Raw genomic sequence first — 23813 nt, 5'->3', positions numbered from 1 at the left:
GTGCCTCCTGGGCAGCCAGCAGCTCCGTGTCAGGCACTGGTGTTGTTGCCAAACTGCTCTCATTTGCTACCCACCAACTGTCGCACAGTCCCATCTGCTTCCAGATCAAGTTTGAGAATTTCCCAGGTCTTTGAGGGGGAATTTTATCCACTTGTTTCCCACCTGGCTTTTCTTTGTCAGTGTTGAATAGTGCTTGTCAGTATTTGGTGCGTCATTTTCACCTGTACCAAATCATGCCAACTTCTTCAAAGTTTCTAGCCCCTTGATACCATTCTTCTTTTTTTTTTTAAAATAAATTTATTTATTTAATTTATTTATTTTTGGCTGCGTTGGGTCTTCGTTGCTGTGCACAGGTTTTCTGTAGTTGCAGCGAGCAGGGGCTACTCTTCGTTGCAGTGTGCGGGCTTCTCATTGAGGTGACTTCTCTTGTTGCGGAGCACGGGCTCTAGGTGCGCGGGCTTCAGTAGTCGTGGTGCACTCACTTAGTTGCTCCGCGGCATGTGGGATCTTCCCGGACCAGGGTTCAAACCCGTGTCCCCTGCACTGGCAGGCGGACTCCTAACCACTGCCCCACCAGGGAAGCCCCATTCTTCTTTATTTTATGTTAATGTCTTACACTTTTCTCCCTGCTTAGCATAGCTCTGTGATCTTTTAGTGGGATTTGGGAAGGGAGGGGGCATTAAGCATGTCAGCTCAAATTGCCATCTGCAAGTCTTATTGGTCAGTTTGTTCTTGGTTTTCGTCAACCAGGTTTACAGAGATGCGCTCCAAAGATTGGATTATGCTTGAAAGAGTGAATATTTTCTTTTCTAGGGTTAAGAAGAGATATTGTCTGTCTCTTGATACATTGAGATGTTATTCTCAATCCTGCACTTTAAGGTCATCTGGCGGGGGTGGGGAGGGCTTTTGACAAAATGCTGACGTCCAGGCCACACCTCCAGAGGTTATGATTTTTTTTTTAAAGGTGTAAGCGAGATGGAAGTTGTCTTTTTTTTAACTTTGGGTTTATTTATTTATTTATTTATGGCTGTGTTGGGTCTTCGTTTCTGTGCTAGGGCTTTCTCTAGTTGTGGCAAGTGGGGGCCACTCTTCATCGCGGTGCGCGGACCTCTCACTATCGCGGCCTCTCTTGTTGCGGAGCACAGGCTCCAGACGCGCAGGCTCAGTAATTGTGGCTCACGGGCCTAGTTGCTCCGCGCGGCATGTGGGATCCTCCCAAACCAGGGCTTGAACCCGTGTCCCCTGCATTGGCAGGCAGATTCTCAACCACTGCGCCACCAGGGAAGCCCAGAAGTTATGATTTGATTGGCCTGGGATGGGGTCAGTCATCAGCTTTCATAAAAGCTCCCTGGGTAGTTTTGGTACTGAGAGTGCTGAGAACAATCGCTCTTAAAATAATGGGTGGGTGCATGTCCTAGGTCTGTGAGTGCCTTTGGAATAAGGAAAAAGGAGGAAAAGGAAATAGAAATAGAAATAGAAAAGGAAATAACGGAAAGGAAGACATGATAGAGCTGAGGAAAAACAGTGGGATTTAGTGCTGATTGCCAGCTCCACAACTGAATGTCTGCGTAACCTCACATTACCTCTTTGGGGCCTCATTTCATTCTTTATAAAATAGCAATAATGACACCTACCTTGTGGCATTGATGCAAGACGAAATTGCATGTCTGTGAAAGCAAATGTTTGTTATTTATTTTTTTTTAAAAAAAGGAAAGAGAGACAATGCCATGTTAGAAAAGGGAGAGAAATGACATGAAAGAAAATAAAAATCATAAGATTGAGAAAAATGATATCCCTTTTGTTGGCTACCTGACCTTGGCATGAATTTAATCACTTATTTTTTAATGGTGAGAAACTGCAGGGGACAATCCAGGAAGGGGGTCCAAAGGGGCCTTAATTTGGGTCTCAGATCTTTGCATGCTTCCTTAGCTCTAGGGGCAGTGACAATTCCAGTGATCAAGTCACAGATTTCACCCTCATTAAATGTGATTCATATTTCCTGCCTATCCTCATATTTCCTGTGATTCATATTTCCTGCAATGTAAACTCAGGATTGGTGAGCAGGTGGTGCAAGTCCTGAAAAAAATCTTGCAATCTTTTTTATAAAGTTTGTACGAAGACCTCATGTTTTACTAAAGGCAAAAGAGGTCTCTAGCAGGAAGCACCCATTAACCTCTGACTTTGCCTTCTTGAGTTTGATTCCATAAATAACACATTCATAGATTTAATTAATATGTGCTCAGTACTATTAGATTTTGTGAGAAAACAAGGATCCGTTTCTTCTTTCCCTTCCTCTTTGTAGTGAGTTGAATTATGCACCCCTAAATATATATCCAAATCCTAACCTTAGTGGGGTATTTTCTCTGACACCAACAAATTCTCTAATTCTAAACACCAAAACTGGGTGTTCAACAATTCAGTTCAATTCTGACACTAATTGCCCAGAATTAGTACAGACCCCACAGCTTAAGGGCCTGGAGCCACCAGAAGCTAGAAGGGGCAAGGAGGGATTTGGAGTATTTGGAGGGAGCACAGTTCTGCTGACACCTTGACTTTGGACTTCTGGTCTCCAGAACTGTGAGAGAACAAATGTTTTTGTTTTGAGCCACCAAGTTTGTGGTAATTTGTTATAGCAGCCCGAGGAAAGGAATACACCCTTCCTTATACCCCTTTCCTTCTTCTCCTTCTTCAGCTCAATTATAATGTTTAAGAAGAATATTGTTGTTCTCAAGAGAGAATCTAATTATGCTGGAGTAAAGGACACCTATCCCAGTGGAAGTTAAATGGTATGCAAAGTTAAGTGACCAAATAGGACCACAAGATGGGGATGCACAAGCCACCAGGTGACCAAGAGCTAAGAGTACATACAATAAGTACAGGGGAGGTCAGGGACTTTTTTGGGCTCAGAGTCAATGTTTCTCTTGATTAAACTTTCCTTGATCCTGAGAACAAGCTTTCTTCATGCTCTGGAAGATGTAACCTCATTTAGCAACATCACTTTGGTCTCTCTCAATTCTGACCCTCCTGCTAGACTCTTCTAGGTCTAATTTTTTTTCAGATCATGTTTCCAGCATGTTTTAATACTGCCTGCCTCCTAAAGTGATGTTTAGAATGTATGTGACTTAAAGATGGCAGATAAAAATCACTGGGTTGTTTAATCTCTTCTGAGAGACCATGAGAAAGTTAAGACCCACATTTATGAAATGTTTTTTCATGTTGGAAAAAACTATGTACTTTGAATTTTAAATTAATAATTATTTTCTCTTTTTTCTAAATTAGAATCAGTCAGTCACTACTGGGTGACTTCATGGGGAGAAAGCAGATAGAAGCTCCAGGAGTCTACCCATACACCAAAACAGTGACTGAGCTGGCAGGAGCTGTCAGCCCTTCTATGTGTTGAAGCGGCTTTTGAGGGGATTTAAAGAGACAGAGAACCATTTTTTTTCTCCCTGCAGCTCTTCTGGGAGGCAAACATTTAAGGAAATCTGGCTGCAGAGATAACAGAAACATGAGGGACCACACAAAGCAAGGAATACACTGTTGCTAAAATAGTTTGGAAAAGTTCAACAAGCAAGATTCAGCAATCCCTGAGGTGTGGGGAGAACTAGATCTCTAGAGTGAGTTAACACACTTCTCAGAATATCCAGTTCTCAACAATAATAACAAAAATACAAAATATACAAGGAAGCAGGAAACATGACCCATTCACAAGAAAAAAAGAGTTTGACAGAAATCAGTCCTGAGGAATCCCAGACATTGGAATTATTAGTCAGAGATGTTAAATCTGTCTTTAAATATGTTCAGTGGGCTAAAAGAAACCATGGGCAAAGAACTAAAGGAAATCAAGAAACAATACATGAACATTGTTGGTATAAGAATACCAACAAAGAGATAGAAATTATAAAAGGAACCAAAAAATTCCGGAGGTGAAAAGTATAATAACCAAATGAAAAACTTACTAGAGGGGTTAAACGTCAGATCTGAGCAGGCAAAAGAAAAGAATCAATAAATCAAAGATAAGACAACTGGAATTATCCAGTCTGAAGAACAGAAAGAAAAAGGAGTGACGAGAAAAATGAACAAGAGCATGAGGGATGTGAGGGATATCATCAAACATACTAACGTACACATTATAGGAGTCCTAGAAGGGGGAGAGAGAGAGGAAGAGGGAGAGAGAGAGGAAGGGGGAGAGAGGGAGAAAGGGGAAGAAAAAAATTTTGAATAAGTAATGGCCAGAAACTTCCCAAATCTGGAAGTACATGAATATACATGTCCAAGAATCTCAATGAACTCCATGCAGGATAAACTCAAAGAGATTCCCACCAAGACACATTATGGTCAAACTGTCAAAACTCACAAAGAGAGGATTTTGAAAGCAGCAAGAGAGAAGTAACTCATGACGTTCAAGGGATCCTCAATAAGATTAACAGCTGATTTCTCTTCGAAAAGCATAGAGGCCAGAGGCAGTGGGATAACATATTTAAAGGCCTGAAGAAAAAAAGATGTCAACCAGAATTCTTTATCTGGCAACAACTGTCTTTCATCAAGACTGAAGGAGAAATTAAGACATTTCCAGATAAACAAAAGCCAAGGGAGTTTCATTACCAATAGACTTGCTGTAAATAAATGCTATAAAGGAGTCCTTTAGGCTCAGATGAAAGGACAGTAGACTGTAAATCTCACCCATAAGAAAAATAAGGAATATTGGTAAAGATAGCTACATAGTTAATATAAAATCTAGTATCTGGATTTAAAAGTGCATAATACTGCACTTGGTAATGATTTGTAATTTCTCTCTTTTCCCATTATGATTAATAGGCCAAATTCATACAACAATGATTATAAGTCTATGTTAACAGGCATGCAATGTGCAAAGATATAATCTGTGACAATACAATATAAAGGGGGAGAGATGGAGATGTATAGGTGTGGAGTGTTTGATACTATGGAAAATAAGTTGGTATTATTCGAACCAGGTTGTTATAAATTTAAGATGTTAATTGTACCCCCCAGTAACCACCAAGAAAATAACTAAACAAAAACAAAACAAAAACACGGGAGACAAGAAGAGGAAATCGAAATGATATACTACAAAATCAGGTCCTACCAAAACATTCTACACTTTCTGAGTACCTTGCAATGTTTTTATTTCTGGGTTCTTACAACCCAGGCTGTGTGAGAGGAATCAGTAACATACTCACCCTTTGATAGTTTGGAGCACCTTAGCTGTGAGGTAGTGTGTTGGGGCCAGTTCTACCAGGCCAAGCTAAGACCTTGGTCAAAGAAGGAGTGTACTAGCGTGGAGAAAACACCCGGGCCAGAAGAACAGTAGCAGTGGGTCCTAGCTCCCTGGGTTCCTTTGCTGCCAACCAGCCATGTGACATTGGACAGCTCTCAGCTTTCTTAGCTGTAAAGGGAGGGGTGTTGAACTAGATAATTCAGAGGTCTCTCCAGGCTTGCCTATGACACGGGAGTTTGTGCACAGTCTCCCACTGACAGCGCATGCCCTCTGAATTGAAGAGCACGGGTAACAGAGACCTCTTTCTACTCATTTCCAGGACAGATGCGCATTCTGTGAGGCTAAATTTAAGAGGGATGAAAGTGTCATATGGCTGGAAGGGGACCTTACAAAATGAGTTAGTGCAAAGAACAACGACACCTGCAGCAATACTGATGCTGTCTGTCCGTGCAGAGTTTCGGAATTACCCTCAGAGGCAGCGCGCCCGGCGTGACTTTGAGACTGTGAGTCAGGTAAGACAGACATCCAGTTCAGATAAGTGGATATTGATTGAGGGTCCTCTATGTGCCAGGCCATGTGCTCCAAGCTTCACACAGGACATGAAGAGTGAGTCCTGCCTTTAAGGAGCCCACGCAGGACATCAGGCCCAGTTGAAGAAACCGGCACTTGGAGAGGTCAGGTTTTGTGAAAGAAATCACATGAGTTAAGAGGCGTAACTGGGGCGGGGAGAGACAGAGAAGGGGATCAGGCACCATTTTCACGATGTTCAGAAGAGGCGGCTGTAGAACTCCTTTTGGATAAACTCTGGGCTGGCACACCTGACTGCAGGGATTTTGTTCTCATCGGTAGCCCGAATAGCTCAAGTCAAAGTTAACACTTCCTTCCTCTTGTTCTATTTAATTGAAAAACACACAGTCCCTGCCCTTTTTCACTTCTGGTCAGTGCATAAGTTCCTCATTCAACACTTGCAGAGCACACAAATACAGCCCCCTCTGGGCAGGATGAGGTGGAGGAGGGAAAAGCAGAACTGCCAACCTGGGCCCCGTGAGATCTCAGGGCCCAAGAACCACACATGTTCTAGTAGCAAGGTTTTGCAAAGCTTGTACTTTCTTCATCTGGAGGTGAAGAGACAGGGCTGTTTCTTCTCCTGGGCCATGGTAAAAAACTTAATTTTTTTAAAAGCCTTGCTCTCTCTTTAACCATCACATGAACTCTTATCTAATTATTACAATGGGCTTTGCATGGACATCTATTTTAACTTGCTACCAATTTTGTCACATTTTTGAAATCATTCTATGTCCCTTCCTCAAGGACAGAATTGTATGGTCAATAAAGAATGAAGCATAGGGACTATAGCAGGCTGAACTGTGGCCCCCAAAATATCAGGACCTAATCCCTGGAACCTGTAAATGTTACCTTATTTGGGAAAAGATCCTTTGAAGCTGTGACTAAGTTAAAGAACTTGAGATCGGGAGAGTTTCCAGGATTATCCAGCTGGGCCCTAAATGCCATCAGAAGTGTCCATCGGGAGAGTTTCCAGGATTATCCAGCTGGGCCCTAAATGCCATCAGAAGTGTCCATCGGGAGAGTTTCCAGGATTATCCAGCTGGGCCCTAAATGCCATCAGAAGTGTCCTTGTAAGAGAGAGGCGGAGGGAGATCACACACACAGAAGAGGAGAAGGCAATGTGGACATGGAGGCAAAGACTGCAGTGATGCAGCCACAAGCAAACGAATGCTAGCGGCCCCTAGAAGCTGGAAGAGGCAAGGCAGGGATTCTCCTCTGGAGCCTCTGGAGGGGGCATGGCCCCAGGGCACCTTGATTTCTTTTTTTTTTTTTTTTTTTTAACATCTTTATTGGAGTATAATTGCTTTACAGTGGTGTGTTAGTTTCTGCTTTATAACAAAGTGAATCAGTTATACATATACATATGTTCCCATATCTCTTCCCTCTTGCATCTCCCTCCCTCCCACCCTCCCTATCCCACCCCTCTAGGTGATCACAAAGCACAGAGCTGATCTCCCTGTGCTATGCGGTTGCTTCCCACGAGCTATCTATTTTATGTTTGGTAGTGTATATATGTCCATGCCACTCTCTCACTTTGTCCCAGCTTACCCTTCCCCCTCCCCATATCCTCAAGTCCATTCTCTAGTAGGTCTGTGTCTTTATTCCTGTCTTGCCACTAGGTTCTTCATGACCTTTTTTTTTTTTTTCCTTAGATTCCATATATATGTGTTAGCATACTGTATTGGTTTTTCTCTTTCTGACTTACTTCACTCTGTATGACAGACTCTAACTCCATCCACCTCACTACAAATAACTCAATTTCGTTTCTTTTTATGGCTGAGTAATATTCCATTGTATATATGTGCCACATCTTCTTTATCCATTCATCCAATGATGGACACTTAGGTTGCTTCCATGTCCTGGCTATTGTAAATAGAGCTGCAATGAACATTTTGGTACATGACTCTTATTGAATTATGGTTTTCTCAGGGTATATGCCCAGTAGTGGGATTGCTGGGTCGTATGGTAGTTCTATTTTTAGTTTTTTAAGGAACCTCCATACTGTTCTCCATAGTGGCTGTATCAATTTACATTCCTACCAACAGTGCAAGAGTGTTCCCTTTTCTCCACACCCTCTCCAGCATTTATTGTTTCTAGATTTTTTGATGATGGCCATTCTGACCGGTGTGTGAGATGATATCTCATTGTAGTTTTGATTTGCATTTCTCTAATGATTAATGATGTTGAGCATTCTTTCATGTGTTTGTTGGCAATCTGTATATCTTCTTTGGAGAAATGTCTATTTAGGTCTTCTGCCCATTTTTGGATTGGGTTGTTTGTTTTTTTGTTATTGAGCTGTATGAGCTGCTTGTAAATTTTGGAGATTAATCCTTTGTCAGTTGCTTCATTTGTAAATATTTTCTCCCATTCTGAGGGTTGTCTTTTGGTCTTGTTTATGGTTTCCCTTTGCTGTGCAAAAGCTTTTAAGTTTCGTTAGGTCCCATTTGCTTATTTTTGTTTTATTTCCATTTCTCTAGGAGCTGGGTCAAAAAGGATCTTGCTGTGATTTATGTCATAGAGTGTTCTGCCTATGTTTTCCTCTAAGAGTTTGATAGTGTCTGGCCTTACATTTAGGCCTTTAATCCATTTTGAGTTTATTTTTGTGTATGGTGTTAGGGAGTGTTCTAATTTCATACTTTTACATGTACCTGTCCAGTTTTCCCAGCGCCACTTAATGAAGAGGCTGTCTTTTCTCCACTGTATATGCTTGCCTCCTTTATCAAAGATAAGGGGACACCTTGATTTCTGCCCAGTGAGACTGAGGTTGAACTTCTAGTCTCCAGAACTATGGGACAATAAATTTCTGTTGTTTGAAGCCACCAAAGTTGTGGTAATTTGTTACAGTAGCCACAGGAAACTAACCCAGGGACCAAAAAAAAAAAAAAAACAAGCTTAGGCCTCTGTTGTTAGAGCAGTCTAGCAAAGCCTATAGAATCCCTTCTCAGAAGAATGGATTCAGATCATAAAATAAAACACGTAAGACCGTGCCGAAAGCCAAATATATTGACACACAGTTGTTAGAACATAAGAAAACAGCTCTGCACAGCTTTGAGCACAGTAATCAAGATGACACATTTCAAATATAGCCAAGCTAGAGCTGATCTCATTTCTGTAAAACACCACTGTGACGGCCACTGTTGTCCAGCTTGAATCACCCACGGCATCGTGGACTGGCCTGCGGGGGAGAAAGGTTGAGTTCACGTGTGATCTCCTGGGGGGTAAAATACCCACTGCTGTTTTGAAGAGGTGAGGAAAGTAAAAGCTTCCAAGATACGGACAGTAGCTGTAATGTAATCATGGAAGTGTCTGGTGTGCTCTGGTGACTCAGTCCCAGGGACTGCTAGGCACTGTGGTTTGTTGCCTACTTTTGCAGTCAGAGGAAATACTGAACTTCAGACGGTGAAACTCAGGCTCAGAGGGAGAGGAAGCAGTAGCGGCAGCTTGAACAGCCGCAGTGAGTGTGAAGTTGGGGCCTGGGGAGGCCAAGGAGGGCCGGCCAGGCCTTTTTAGGGACGCCAGCCTGTGCAGGAGCTGGACCCCTCACTTGGGCGCCCAGAGAGGCAGCAGCTCCCAGGGGCTGCCCAGTGATACAGCAGGCGTGGCTAATTGGACAAGGTGTCAGGCTGACTATGAAATATGATGGATTAACAGCCGAGGCTGGTGGTGTGACCTGCTTTCAGACACTTCATTAGAAGTTATATTGCTGGATGCGTCCTATATTTGTGATGATGCTGATTGTGATAAATCATGAGTTTCTGGCAGACTCCCCCAGCCTGCTCCAATGGCTGAACAGAGAAAATGGGTAATTCTGTGGGAACATTCATGCCACGAATAAGAGCGAGGACCTGGCTGTAACAACAGAATGCTCAGTCAGTGAACAAAGTAATTAAATTGAGCTCATTAAATCACAATAAAAATAATTTTAATTTAATTAATTTCTCTGCACTGATTGAACATTATGTTGCAACCAGGAGGCTTTCTGAACACTAATAGAATTTAGGGGCTGGGGCACCGAAGTTGTGGTCAGTGGTGTGGTATGTGGGTCCACTGTTGAGGGAATGAAATTAAACACATTTAATGAGATGCTGAAATGTTGCCTGGGCCACAAATAGAAAATGCTTTTGGAGTTAAGATAATGGGGTCTTTTCCTCTCCCAGTTAGGTTTCTGTACTAAGCGGGGCGATACATTTGGTAATCATTTTAAGGGTCTAGATAAATTAGACGGTGCACAATTGCTTTACTTGTCGGGGTTGGTGGGAAACCTCAGTGGTGAGCAGAATACCAGGGACACTTACCTGTTGTCACCCCTCTCCCCAAGTCCCTGGTAGCTAAGAAAGGCTCTAGGAGCATTTGGAACTGGCATCCTGTGGGGTCCTCAGTCAAGGACTAACCAGGTGGCAATGGGTTTTGAACCAGCAGCATGAAAGATTTAGGTGAGGCGTATAGAAGGACCTTCTATCTGCCAATAACCAGTTACTTCTTGGAAACGAGAACCATGGATCCCTCCACCCCTCATCCCGTTATCCCCAGTGCTAAGCAGAGAGCCTCAGCCTAGCTGGTACTCCAGTATTTATTATGAAATCAAATTATTGAGTTCTCAAGGAATTTCTTTCCTTAGCACTTGAAAATCAGGATGGATACTCTTCTTCCGGTGTTGCTTAGACATTGTTCAGTTTATGAGCAGGAGGATACCGCACAAGGCGACCTCTCAAGGTCACCTCCCCAAGACTGATTTTGTCATGGAAGCAACCCTGGAATTCTGAGTATGTGTTAGCAGGCGCTCAAGTAATTACCAACTGTGACTTTACAGGAGTCCTGTGCTTTGGATCCCAATATTATTTATTATGCACGTTATTTTAATTAATATTTTGTGTGCGTGCCAACACGTGAACCAGACCTCATTATGACTAGTTGGGGCGCTGCATTGTTTGCTGAGGGGAATTGTTTTCGGGATGCAGCTGGTTTCCGTCCCCAGCAGCCAGGAGGGCAAAGAGGGCAGCAAAAGCCTCTGCTGCCACCACAGTGTGAGCCTGGGTCCTAGATGCTCATCCGCAAGGAGCTGTTTCTCCATCCAAAGGAGGTGGGTGTGGAGATGCCCCTTGGGAGGGCTCTGGGCCCTGAATGAGGTACCAAAGGCGGAAGGATGCGGGAATCAGCGGTGTCTGCGTGCTGCAACCGGCCTCGGGAGCGAGGGGTGTTCATGTGCCTTTGAAGAGAGAATTGGCACCTTTTCTGTTGTCTGTTGTTCCGTAATTGTGCAAACAGTGTGAAATCCAGGCTAGCACAACGCCCAAGAGCTCCAGCTGGCCGTTCAGCTCAGCTCGAACAATGACGGAAGACCCCCTGCTCCCCCAAACGTCTGCCCGCAGGACGTGTGGGCAGGTGCCCTTCTTCCCGGCAGAGCTGTCCCCGAGATTAGCACCTGACATTTTCCAGGAGGAGATGTTTGTTGTTCTGAAGGGAGAACTTCCCGCTTGACCTGCATCCCTGCCAATCCTTTCCCCACCTCCACTGGTTTCAGTTCCACCTCCATTGTGACCCCTCCCCTTCCCAGCACTTCCTGGGTGCCTCCCTCCCTCCCCCCCTCCCAGGTGCAAACGGCCATCCTCACCAGCAGGAAGGGACGGACGGTGCAGATGGTGCAGGTGGACTCCTCCCTCTTTCTAGAATCTCTTTCCTTTTCTAGTACCTGATTTTAGAAAGATGCTACCCACCAACGTGAAGCTTCATGTCCCAGTTTTGCTAATGAGAATTAAAACCCTCAGATTGGCTTTAACCCCTTTCCCTCACTCTCATAGACTCCTAAGATCTAGTTCTATTCATCTCATATGTTATTATGCTTCAAATAATACTATCTAACCTTCCTTTGAGGTCAAAGAGGCACCCAGCAATTTGCTAAGCTCTTTATCCGCATCTTTAGTTCTCACAGAAACTCTCTCAGGTAGGTGCTATTTTAATTTCCTTCTTATAGATGGGGAAATGGTAGCTTGTAGAAGTTCAATAACTTACCCCCCATCACATCTAGTAAGTAGCAAAGCTGCTATTGGAATCAAGGTCCTTCTCTTTTCAAAATCCCTCCTCTTAACCATCAACTGCCATGGAAATGAATCCACGAGTGAGATATATTTTTTCCCTGTCCTTCTCCTCTCCTGCCCAACACAGAGCTGCTGAGAATACACAAGTCGTTTGTCTGCGCCCAACTCCACAATCATCTTCCCCCAAATCCTCTTTCCCAGCTGGGAAAGCTATTTTACTGAATGAAGATCTTGGACCAACTAAGAATGTTAGGACAATTTTTTTTTCTCTTGTAAATTAACTAACACTTGCATCTGTATTGGTCCAAGGATTCTGTCACAGGAAGAAATCTCTGTAAAGGATTTGACTTTCAGACCCTAAGGTGTCTTGAACGCGGGTCTTGAAAGCCGGCTCAGGTTCTGCACATGCCCTGCGGCCGTGGGGCTCAGCGGGGCTGGACCCGGCTTCCGAGGTGACTGTCCCACGCCAGCCGCGGGCACTGGACCAGCCCGCTCAGCTCCACCTACCCGCCTGGAGAGTTCCTCCTTGATCTCCCTCTCTTTGATCTCTCTTTCTCTTTCCCCCTGTTCGTTTTCTCTCTTTTTCTCTCCAAATCGACTTTGTCAACTCTCACTCCCATTCCTGTGCCCCTCACTTCCTGTCATCTTGACTGTGCCGTTAGCGCCGTTCTCCATTGTGGCCTTTGCCTGCTTCGTGATTCTCTGCTGAGAACGAATAATAATAGAAAATCCAAGAAGAGGAAATATTTACCAGTTCTGAAATGGCTTGAATTAATGAAATAACGTTTGGGGCCATTTAGATTGAACTGGTGTAATTGTAGTTTGCAAAGTAGAATAGTAGCTCATGCAGGGATATCATTTTGTGCTATTTTACTTTCAGGTTTTTGTTAATCCAGTAGGTTTGTTGGAATTAGAGGGCTGCTGTGAAAAAAAAAAAAAGAAGCCTAAGCAACCTGCTGGCTTGAGAACAGCCTTGTCAAACTAACAGGTAGCTGCACGTTTAGCCTTTATCCAGCACACAATCAGGGCAATCACCAGGGCCTGTAGAAAGAGTATTGAACTGTCGACACAGGACATTTTTGTTGAACGTAGTCCTTTTGATTTCATCTTCCCAGGCTAATGTAATAAAAACAGACATTAGGGAATGCATTCATCCCAGTTTGATAGGGACCATCGTGAATCCCCAGCAACGTGTTCAGTCATAAAGGTTATCCAACTGCCGGAAGTGACCGGAAAGATGATTGTGGATCCAGAGGTTCTGAGCGCCTCCCCAGATGGGGGCGGGTAGCTGTCACTGGAGCAGGCCTATGTGAGACAGAGTAGAAACACGCTCTTGCTACTAGGAGGATATTTAACTTCTCAAACATTTCAAATTTCATCCACAAGCCCATTTTCTCTAATTAGCAAAACTTTGAGGGGTTATCTCAAAGGAAGAAGAAAGGAAAACAAAGTGGAAGAATCTTGAACTCATTTTTGCTGAGCCGATGGTCATTTCTATGGAAACAGAAATGGAGGCAGGAAGCGGCGCTGGACAGAGGCCTGGTTCCTGTCGGCTTCTCGTACTTTCCATATGCTCAGATTCCATACTCTGACTCTGCAAGTTTCTGACCTCAATGGGGACCAAATGCAAAGAAGAGAGCTTCATGTAACTTGAGAATTTAGGAGTTTTCTCCCAAACAAGAAGCTCACAGAAGTTAGGCTGATTCTGGCATTTGAGAGCATTCAAACTTACTCAACCTAATTTCTTTAACTGATTGTAGCATTCCAAGTTTGCTGTGACGCGGTAAACATTACTCCCAATATTTATTTGTGTGGTTGCTATGGTGCCCTTTTCCATGCACTCGCTGAAGGCCACTGAAAAGGGCTGCTTATCCTCCATTAATTATGTTCTGCCTTGAGTTTATAGGTAGTGTGTTGCTGGGTGTTTGAGAACAGGTGAGTAACTGTGGGTTGAATTTGAAATGTAGTATATAAATATAATTCCTCAAACTAAATAAAGCATGACCTGAAATTTCTTTGAGATTGAAGAGGCTTATGTCTCATTGTTCTAATAATTACTGTTGAATTCATTGTATTTTATACTTTCTGTTTGCTCGTGTATTCATTCAGCAAGCTGTCACTGAGCGCTCACTGTGAACTGGGATTCAGGTAGTAGATTCTGGGAGCTCACACACAAAGGACACAGTCCCTGCCCTCAGGCCAGTTACAGCCCAGAAGTGCTTCCAAGACCAGGGGGATGGTTACAATGTAGTATGATAAACACCAAGATAGGGAGATGCCCAGGGTACAGCAGGAGCCAGGAGGAAGCCAGAGATCCAGCCGTGTGTGCACACGTGTGTGTACACGCGTGTGCTCATGGTGTTTGGAAATGCATAGTTTAAAAGTAGACTTCCTCCTAAATGGGAAGGAAATCCAAAAAAGAGGGGATATATGTATACGTATAGCTGATTCACTTTGCTGTACAATAGAAACTAACACAACATTGTAAAGCAACTACACTTCAATAAAAAAAAAGAAAAAAGTAGCCTTCCTGGTGATGATGTCTAAAATAAATCTGGAAGGATGATAGGACTTGAGATAATAAAAGGGAAAGGGATTACATTCTAGATAAGAGCAAATGGCATTCCAAGAACTATTAAGTTACTTTGTTAATGAGTGCTACCCTTACTTAGGGTTGTGGTGATGGATGAGTCTGGAGAAATTGGCAGTGCTGTTGTGTTTCATTCCAAGGGGTTTATTTGTTGAAGGAAGGGAGGGAAGGAGGGAGGGAGGGAAGAAGGAAGGAAGGAAAGGAGGAAGGAAGGGAGGAAGGAAGAAATGACAATAGGAGTATTAAAGAATAAAAAAGGACCCAGGCCTCACACCGGTCAGAATGGCCATCATCAAAAAATCTATGAACAATAAATGCTGGAGAGGGTGTGGAGAAAAGGGAACCCTCTTGCACTGTTGGTGGGAATGTAAATTGATACAGCCACTATGGAGAACAGTATGGAGGTTCTTTAAAAAACTAAAAATAGAACTACCATACGACCCAGCAATCCCACTACTGGGCATATACCCTGAGAAAACCATAATTCAAAAAAGAGTCATGTACCACAATGTTCATTGCAGCTCTATTTACAATAGCCAGGACATGGAAGCAACCTAAGTGTCCATCGACAGATGAGTGGATAAAGAAGATGTGGCACATATATACACTGGAATATTACTCAGCCATAAAAAGAAATGAAATTGAATTATTTGTAGTAAAGTGGATGGACCTAGAGTCTGTCATACAGAGTGGTAAGTCAGAAAGAGAAAAACAAATACCATATGCTAACACATATATATGGAATCTAAAAAAAAAAAAAGGTACTGATGAACCTAGGGGCAGGACAGCAATAAAGTTGCAGACGTAGAGAATGGACTTGAGGACATGGGGAGGGGGAAGGGTAAGCTGGGACGAAGTGAGAGAGTGTCATGGACATATATACACTACCAAACGTAAAATAGATAGCTAGTGGGAAGCAGCCGCATAGCACAGGGAGATCAGCTCGGTGCTTTGTGACCACCTAGAGGGGTGGGAGGAAGAGGCAAGAGGGAGGAGATATGGGGATATATGTATATATATATAGCTGATTCACTTTGTTATAAAGCAGAAACTAACACACCATTGTAAAGCAATTATACTCCAATAAAGATGTTAAAAAAAAAAAAGACCTAAGATTTATTTTCTGCTTATGCCTGGTGATTTTCGTTAAGTCTATTATGTCTTTTAATGTTTAACCTCTGAACTGAGTTTCCTCATTTATGAAAAAGAGATGTCCCTCCAACATCGGGAAGTCGTGAGGGTCGGATGAGATGCGGATATAAGGTGCTGAGCACGGTCCCCGGCACATTACTGATGCTCAGTAACAGTGGTTATTATGATGATGAGCGTGGAGGGTGGGCTGCAAGGTGCGGGATCCGAAGCAGTAAAGACGCTGTGAGAAACGATGGCAGCCTGAGATGGGGTGGAGAGACAGCAACTGATGTGAAAGATACTTGGGGAGGCAGAATCGGCAGGGCTAGTGGCTGCTGATGCGCCGTGGTGAGAGAGAGGAGAGTCAGCAGCTTCTAGGCTGCTTCTGGCCAGGAGCATGGGGGTCCCTCCACTGAGATGGATACGGAGGGAGCCGCAGGCAGTGTCCACGAAGTGAGAGACCATACAATACCAAAACCCAAATGGTCTGTAGAGCTTGTTTGCAAAACTAGACTCAAATTGGGAGCATGTGAAGCAGTGCGTGTGCTGGTGGGTGAGATGCAAGGACATCTCAGTGGGGTGGGGACTTGCAGCAGTTCCTCCCAGATGACCCTCCCGCAGGCCATGTGACCACCTGCACCTCCGACTCCTCACCGGGCCTGTGTCTCTCCAGCTCCCTGGCCACCTGTAAGAGTCAAGCCGCTCGCTCTCTACCTTCTCCCATCAGCCCAGGTTTATCACCTTGTCACGGGATCTGTGATGCTGGTGACCTTTGATCCTCCCTACACACCAGATCCAGCGTCATTGCATGTAAACCTGTTGCTGGGGAGAAGAAAGTTAGGAATCCTGCTTCTCTGTGTTCTAGCCAGAGCAATAAAATATATTCCCAATACTAATACCGCAATTTAAATTTATTATCTTTGTGCTTTACAGTATCCATAGCAATAAAATCTATTCCCAAGAGTATCATTACAGTTTCCAACTACTTAAGGAATTATTTTTGTTTACATTTTAAAGCCACAGCAATAAAATTTAATACCAACAATAATACTACAACTTTGCATGCCCTTAAAATTTGTCATACATGATTATTGTGAGGAGATTGTCAGAAAACATGTAAATGTTTCCAGGAGAAGCAGACTTTTCCGTTTGTCTCATGGTGAGGCCCAGATTCTTCACAGAGTGTCAAGAAGCATACTCCTTCCCAATTAGCCAACAGTCTGGTTGAGCGTATCTCCTAAGTTTTTCTCAAATCATCCCATTTCTCTGTCCTCGCACCCCTGCAGCTATGTGCCACCGCTGTCATGTAGGGGACCCTTCTCTCCTGCCTGGGGGACAGCATGGCCTCTCCTTGTCCACTGTCCCACCTCCAATCAGTTCTCCCCACCGCAGCTTGGGTCACATTTTCAAAACAAAAATCTTGCCAGTTTCCAGGAGAATATGGGGGACAGAAAATAAGTTCTATGACCGCAAAGAAGCAATCAGCCAAATGCAGAATGTGGGACACTGGGCAGGACAAACGACCTGGTTTCTCTAACAAATCAATGGCATGAAAGAGGGAGAAGAGGGAAGAGAGGGGATTGTGATGGGATCAAGGTGATGTAAGAACTATCAACACAATGACCAAGTGTTATCTGTGGGCTGAGTGTGACTCCTGATTCCAACCAGCCAAGTGTATACAGACCTTCTGGAGAAAATCAGGGAAATCTGACCATGGCGTGGATATTAGCTGAAGAACTACTGTTAATTTTGTCTGCACACCCTTATGTTCGTGAAGCGAAGGCTCTATCGGTTAGAGGTGAATTCTCGGGTATTTACAGAGGAAGTGACATGATGTCTTTGTTTTAAAATACTTCAGCCCTCTCCTTCCCCAGAGTGGATGGGTGGTGTGCATAGATGAGAACCAAGATGGTCAAAGTGTTGGTAATTGTTGAAGCCGGGGAACGGCGAAGTGGGTTCATTATGTATTCTGTCTACCTTTGTGACTGTTGGGAAAGTAGCCTAAGTAAAAGTAAAAATTCAAGTGAATAGGCCAGATGAAGCATTTGTTTTTTTCAATAGTAACTGATGTATTTGACAAAGATACTCTTTCTTCACCTACTTCAATTCGATAGATTTTTTTTAACGAACGCCTACCTCATACAAAATTGAATAAGACTCAGCTTCTGCCTCTCAGAAACATCTGGTCGAGGAGGAGAAACTTACATTTGTGAAAAGATAACTAATACTAATACTAATATTAATACTCGTACTCATACTCATACTAACACTAAGAGCTAAATCGACAATATGCAAAACAGTCAAAAGCTATCACAGAAAAATTCAAGGTACAGAACACTGTACATGGTATGCTACTTTTTGAATATGTAAGGAGAAAAATAAGAATTGCTAGTTTTATTTGATTATGTGTGAGTATAGAAAAAGTCAGGAAGGACACATAAGAGACTATGAAAAATCGATACCTGTTTAGGAGAGAGGCAAATGAGGGACAAGGGAGGAGCTTTTACTGAACGCCTTCTCATGCTTTCTGGTGTTTGAAAACATGTGAAGGTATTGCATATCAAAAATTTTAAATAAAAAGTAAAATAAGCTCTCAGCTCCTTCTCCATATCAGGCCATGTTTTTCCTCTATTAAAAACCCTTTGGGAATTCCATGGCGGTCCAGTGGTTAGGACCCGGCGCTTTCACTGCCGAGGCCTGGGTTCAATCCCTGGCCGGGGAGCTAAGATCCTGCAAGCCGCACAGCGGGGCCAAAAAAGAAGAAGAAAAAAAGTTAAACAAACAAACAAACAAACAAAACTTTGTCTGGTCCTATTATCCTTGGTATATAGTGCACAGTCCTTTTGGTGGCTTTTCAGGATGGGCACAATGTGGCCTCTGCGTCCTCTCACCTCATTCATGCCTGTCACACGGATTGCACGGGCTCCCAGCGCAGCCAAGCCTGCTCTGATGCGAAAAGCCAGCAAGCTCTTTGCTCTGTCTGGTTCATCCTCACTCCCGCCTGGCCTGACCAAGCCCTGACCATTCAGGTTTCCCTGAGATGCCACATTCTCGGGCAGCTCATTCAGTAACTTGCTTTAGTCCCATATGTCTTTATTTTGGTAAGGAAATGTGTCTAATTTGTAAGTAATTGTCTGCTTTCATCTTTTATACTCACCTGTAAACTCTACGAGAGCACAGCTATGTCTCATTGTCTCCTGTGTTCCATCACCTATTTCCAAGCCTCCTGTCTAGTGGGAGTTGACTACAGAATATTTAATTGCAGGGGCCACAGTTGTAGAAAATAAAGACACGGTCAGCTTGCACGTGTATGATGTGTAGCATGCAAGAGAAGATAGCATTTCTGTGAGAAAGGAAGGTGGAGAGAAAGTGCTAGAAGGAGCAGACAGGAAGTGGCATAAAACAGCACCACAAGAAGTGACCCAAAGAACACTTTCTGAAGCAGAGGTCTTCTTTGAATCAATGTAACGGAGGGCACCCAAGAGAGGAAAGCTATGGGGAAAAAAATGGATGAAGAGAAAAGACTTATTAGAGAAGGAGAAGGGAACACCTAGGGCAGGGGGTGTTGGCCAGGTGTTTTTGGAGGTTTGCAAACCTCTAGCAACTGCACAAAAACTTTCATGGAGATATTTATGTACATATTTTTTTTGGAGTGAACTTACTTCTTCTGAAAATTCTGAAAGTCTAGAGATTTAAGACAGACTAAAGATCTTATTAGACTTAGATGAACCAGATGAACTGAGAAGAGAAAGTCATGGCGCCAAGAGCTCAGGCCCACAACCTGGGAGAACCAGGAGGTGGACGTGGGGAGTGGTTCACAGAAACTGCGGCAGCCCATGGGAGGTGGGGCGGTGGAGTTAGGGGAGGTCATGGAAGGTCCTTGAAACCCCATGGAGGAGCCCGGTCACCGCTGGGATTGTGAGCACGTCATTTTCTTCACTGAGCCTCATTTTTCACCCTTGGGAGAAGGAAAGATGGGTGAGCATTACAAAAATACCTTCTCATCTCCCTCACAAGGGTGTCATGAGGGGCTAAGAAAGACTCCTAACATCTGGAAAGCTATGGGGATTTTTCTTTCTTTAAGCAATTTCCCTTAAATTTCATGTAAAAAATAACAACAGTCCCACTGAATTGTGGGTAGGGGGAAGCCCAAAGTACTGTTTGGTCCTTAGCCCCTTATGGACCTTCTGGAATTAGGAAGAGGGATTTACAGCATCTCCCCAAACCAGAGAATCTTTTCCCATTTAGTTAATATACAGTCAGTTTGGAATGGCCTTTGCTTCGTCTCTATATAGTTCCAAGCATGGACGTCTACCCCTGGATCTCAGGCTCCAGAGCGGTCTGTACAGTGACAGCCTGGGCAATATTTCGTTCAGCAGTGCCCGCTGGCCGGGCACTCTGGGCCATTACTTCACCCTGCACCCCGGGCTTCTCAGGTATAAAATGGCAGTGACAGTCGTCCCGAGCTCATGGGACGCGGTGTGGATCACCTGGTGTGACACACGTGGAGCCCTGGGGAAGGACCTGCCCGTGAAGCTGCTCAGGGCTTCGCTCCTCCGAGTGGCAGGAGACAGGCCAGCCTCACTGCAGCCCCTCATGGACCTCCACGTCAATGATTTCTCTAGAGCTGCCCAGGGTGGGGTGTTACGGGTTCAATCCCTGGGTTCAATCCATAGGAGGGGACGTTCTTGCCCAGAGCTTCTCCTGTCTTTAGGAGCTGGAAGCTCCACTGTCTGTTCAAGGCTCCTGAGTTGAAGACAGAGGATGCCTTTTCATGCCTGCTTTGCCTCCTCACAATTTGGATTCTGAACAAGTTACTTTCTATCACTGAGCTTTTATATCCTCGCTTCTATTCTGAGTGTGCAGGCTGTTGAGAAGGTGTGCTAGTCTGCTCGGGCTGCAAAATACCACAGACTGGGGGCGGAAACAACAGAAAGCTATTCTCTCACAGTTCTGAAGGCTGGAAGTCCGAGATCAAGGTGTCTGCAGGGTTGGTTTCTCCTGAGGCCTCTCTCCCTGGCTTGTGGGTGTCCGTCTTCTCCCTGTGTCTAAACATAGTCTTTCCTTGATCCGTATCCTGATCTCTTCTTCTTATAAGGACACCAGTCAGACTGGATTAGGATCCACCCCCTACAACCTTATTTTACCTTAACTACCTCTTTAAAGACCCAGTCTCCAAAGAGCGTCCCATTTTGAGGAACTGGGGGGTTAGGACTTCAACACATGAATTTTTGGGGGGTGGGGGGCACAGTTCAGCCCATAACAGAAAGCTAAATGAAAAATTGTATATTAAAACTTGGATAAAGCAGGCACTTGATCAGTGCTGGTTCAATTTGTTGACATTTTCAGAATGGCTATCGTCAAAAAGAACACAAATAACAAATGTTGGTGAGGATGTGGAGTAAAGGGAACCTTGTGCACTGCTGGTGGGAATGTAAATTGGTGCAGCTACTGTGGAAAACAGTATAGAGGTTTCTCAGAAAATGAAAACTACCATATGACCCAGCAATTCCACTCCTGGATATATCTGAAAAAAACAAAAACACTAATTTGAAAAGATACATAGACCCCAATGTTCATGGCAGCATTATTTACAATTGCCAAGATATGGAAGCAACCTAAGCGTCCATCAACAGATAAATACCTAAAGAAGATGTGGTATTTATATACATATATAGTGGAATAGTACTCGGCCATAAAAAAGAACGAAATTTTGCCATTTGCAGCAACATGGGCAGACTTGGAGGGCGTTATGCTAAGTGAAATAAGACAGAGAAAGACAAATACTGTATGATATCACTTATATGTGGAATCTAAAAAATACAACAAACTAGTGAGTATAACAAAAAAGAAGCAGACTCACAGATATAGAGAACATACTAGCGGTTACCAGTGGGGAGAGGGAAGGGGGAGGGGCAAGATAGGGGTGGGGATTAAGAGGTGCAAACTATTAGGTATAAAATAAGCTACAAGGATGTATTGTACAACACGAGGAATATAGCCAATATTTTATAACTATGAATGGAGTATAACCTTTAAAAATTGTGAATCACTATATTGTACATCTGTAACATATAATATTGTACAGCAACTATATTTCAATATAAAAAAGAAAAAAATGTGTTGCTGCCCTGTATTTCGCTGGGATGACCTATGGCCCGTGAGCGGATATTACTGCAGCTCTGACTGGGCTGAACTGGCAATCAGACTTTGTTTCCTTCTGTCTCACGCCCAGCTTCCTCACATCCCACGCCTGCTGTACCACCACTGGCGAGGCGCAAATGAGGGCAGAGCTGAGAACTTTTTTGGCTGCGACGCTGCTGAATCAAAAATGGACTTGGTGAGTCTCCTCCGGCCACATCCTGTTAGGGGTTTCAGGACATCGCCCAACTGTTGTCTTACTGGTCACATGCCCTGTGTCACTGGAGCACAGGTTCACAATTGTCATCTTAAGAACGAAGGAAAATCTGTCCTGAGCCCATGGGGTTGCTTGCAATATCTTCACAAAATAGCCTTTCGGTGTTTCTTCAATTAACACAAAAGCACCGGTAACAACCACCAAAAATATGAAGAAAGAAGGAGAGAGAGCTACTTGGTTCTGAAGATGAGAAAAGTGAAAAGGTCTTTTGAACATTCTATCTCCGTCCCCGCCTCTGTCCCAGGTCACAACAGCAGCAGCTCTGGCTCTGGGCCTTTCCTCTCGCGTTTCTCTCTTCCTGGTCCCACGTTCCTGCATCCTACAAATGCCATCGCCAGTTATGGATTCCTCTGAGTGGTGCTCTGGTGGTTCTCTGTCACTCAAAATGTCCCCCCGGCCAGGGTTCATGGCTGTGGGCAAGGCCTGCCGGTTGGCACCCCCCCTTCTTCTGAGGAGAAGCAGGCAGAGGCTTTCAAGCCCGTGGGCTGTTTGTCTGCAACATTTGACTCTTGAAGGCCCCTTCGTTCTCCCCGCCTCTGCTCTTCTCTTTAATGGCAATTATAAGTGTTCAAGAGGCACATCACGGAGGGGAGCGGCCTCAGCTAACGGGGCTAAATGATGAAATAAAGGTAGACATTTTCTCTCTTGTGCACAGCCCTGTCTATTCCAAGAGCATAAATAATGAATTTGAGAGGAAAAAAAAAAAATGAAGCATGAAACCTGAATGGAGGTTTGAAGGAAAGAAAATTTTAATTCTAGATTTTCGGGAAAAAAAAATTCTGGTTGCAATTTTGAATACTCTTGATGGATGGATTTGGGGGAGGGTGACCACAGCTGCAGTGCAGAGAGGTCAGATGGCTTGCCAGGAAAGAGTGAAAACTCAGGGAACTCTAATGACGAGAAGCCCTCAAAGAGCTTTCAGGGAGTGGACAGACATGCTGGGAATCCTGGGGGCCACTGCAGTTAGCATCTAGAAACAATCGTGGGACGTCCTTGCCTAAAATACAGACCGACAGTGCAGTAGTACACTCTCAGTGTCTGGAGCATGGGCTCACAACAAGCAAACAATCTGTGTAGCATATAAATGTATGCAAATATGTATACATTTGATATACTTATATATTTAAATATATATATATATACATATACAGTGTACGTGTATTAAATCTGTGCTGATTAGAATAAAATCAAACGGGGAGGAGGGTGGCAGATCCCAAGTTTTTCTAGTCTCCATCCGTTGTCAACTTTCCCACATTGCCATTGGGAACACGCCCCTGGCTACCGAGCTGGGAAGGGACCAGGTTCCTGTCGTGCCTTGCCTGGCCCAGCCGCTCTCTTCCTTCTGTGTAGACTGTGCCACCAAGGAAAGGGGAGGCTGTCACCTTACTCAAGCTGCTACCAAGCTCTCTCTTCTTTAGCTGAAAAGAGCCTAAGATTTTTTTCTTTTAAATAGTATAGGATCACTTTAAATAGCCAGGTGGTCATGGTCAAAAGATGTTCTAATATTTATGTAGAGTTCATGGAAAGGAGCTCACAGCGCTCTCAGGATTCTTACCAACCCTCAGGTGTTTCTGGGTGTGAGTGTGAGTGTGTGTGTGTGTGTGTGTGTGTGTGTATGTGTGGGATGGCGGGAAGGTTGGGAAGGGGTTGGAAGGAAGGCATGATCTTTTTTTTAAAAAATTATTTATTTATTTATTTTTATTTATGGCTGTGTTGGGTCTTCGTTTCTTGTGCGAGGGCTTTCTCCAGTTGCGGCGAGCCGGGGCCACTCTTCATCGCGGTGCACGGGCCTCTCACTATCCCAGCCTCTCTTGTTGCGGAGCACAGGCTCCA

At 44.0% G+C, this 23813-nt stretch overlaps 1 protein-coding gene across 1 annotated transcript in view; it reads left to right on the top strand.

The window, feature by feature from the left end:
- LOC118883628 overlaps positions 1 to 23813 on the top strand; it is a 171112-nt gene that overhangs the window by 7624 nt on the left and 139675 nt on the right. The window contains exons 2-3 of the mRNA XM_036830644.1: positions 5559 to 5751; positions 21798 to 21902. Of these exons, the coding sequence (XP_036686539.1) occupies positions 5596 to 5751; positions 21798 to 21902 (261 nt within the window). The 5' untranslated portion in view covers positions 5559 to 5595. The remainder of the gene's footprint in view (positions 1 to 5558; positions 5752 to 21797; positions 21903 to 23813) is intronic.

Source organism: Balaenoptera musculus, chromosome 17 (genome assembly GCF_009873245.2).
Source record: "Balaenoptera musculus isolate JJ_BM4_2016_0621 chromosome 17, mBalMus1.pri.v3, whole genome shotgun sequence".
NCBI lineage: Eukaryota > Metazoa > Chordata > Mammalia > Artiodactyla > Balaenopteridae > Balaenoptera > Balaenoptera musculus.
The sequence above is the reverse complement of the archived record's forward strand: the minus strand, read 5'-3'. Positions and strand labels throughout refer to the sequence as shown.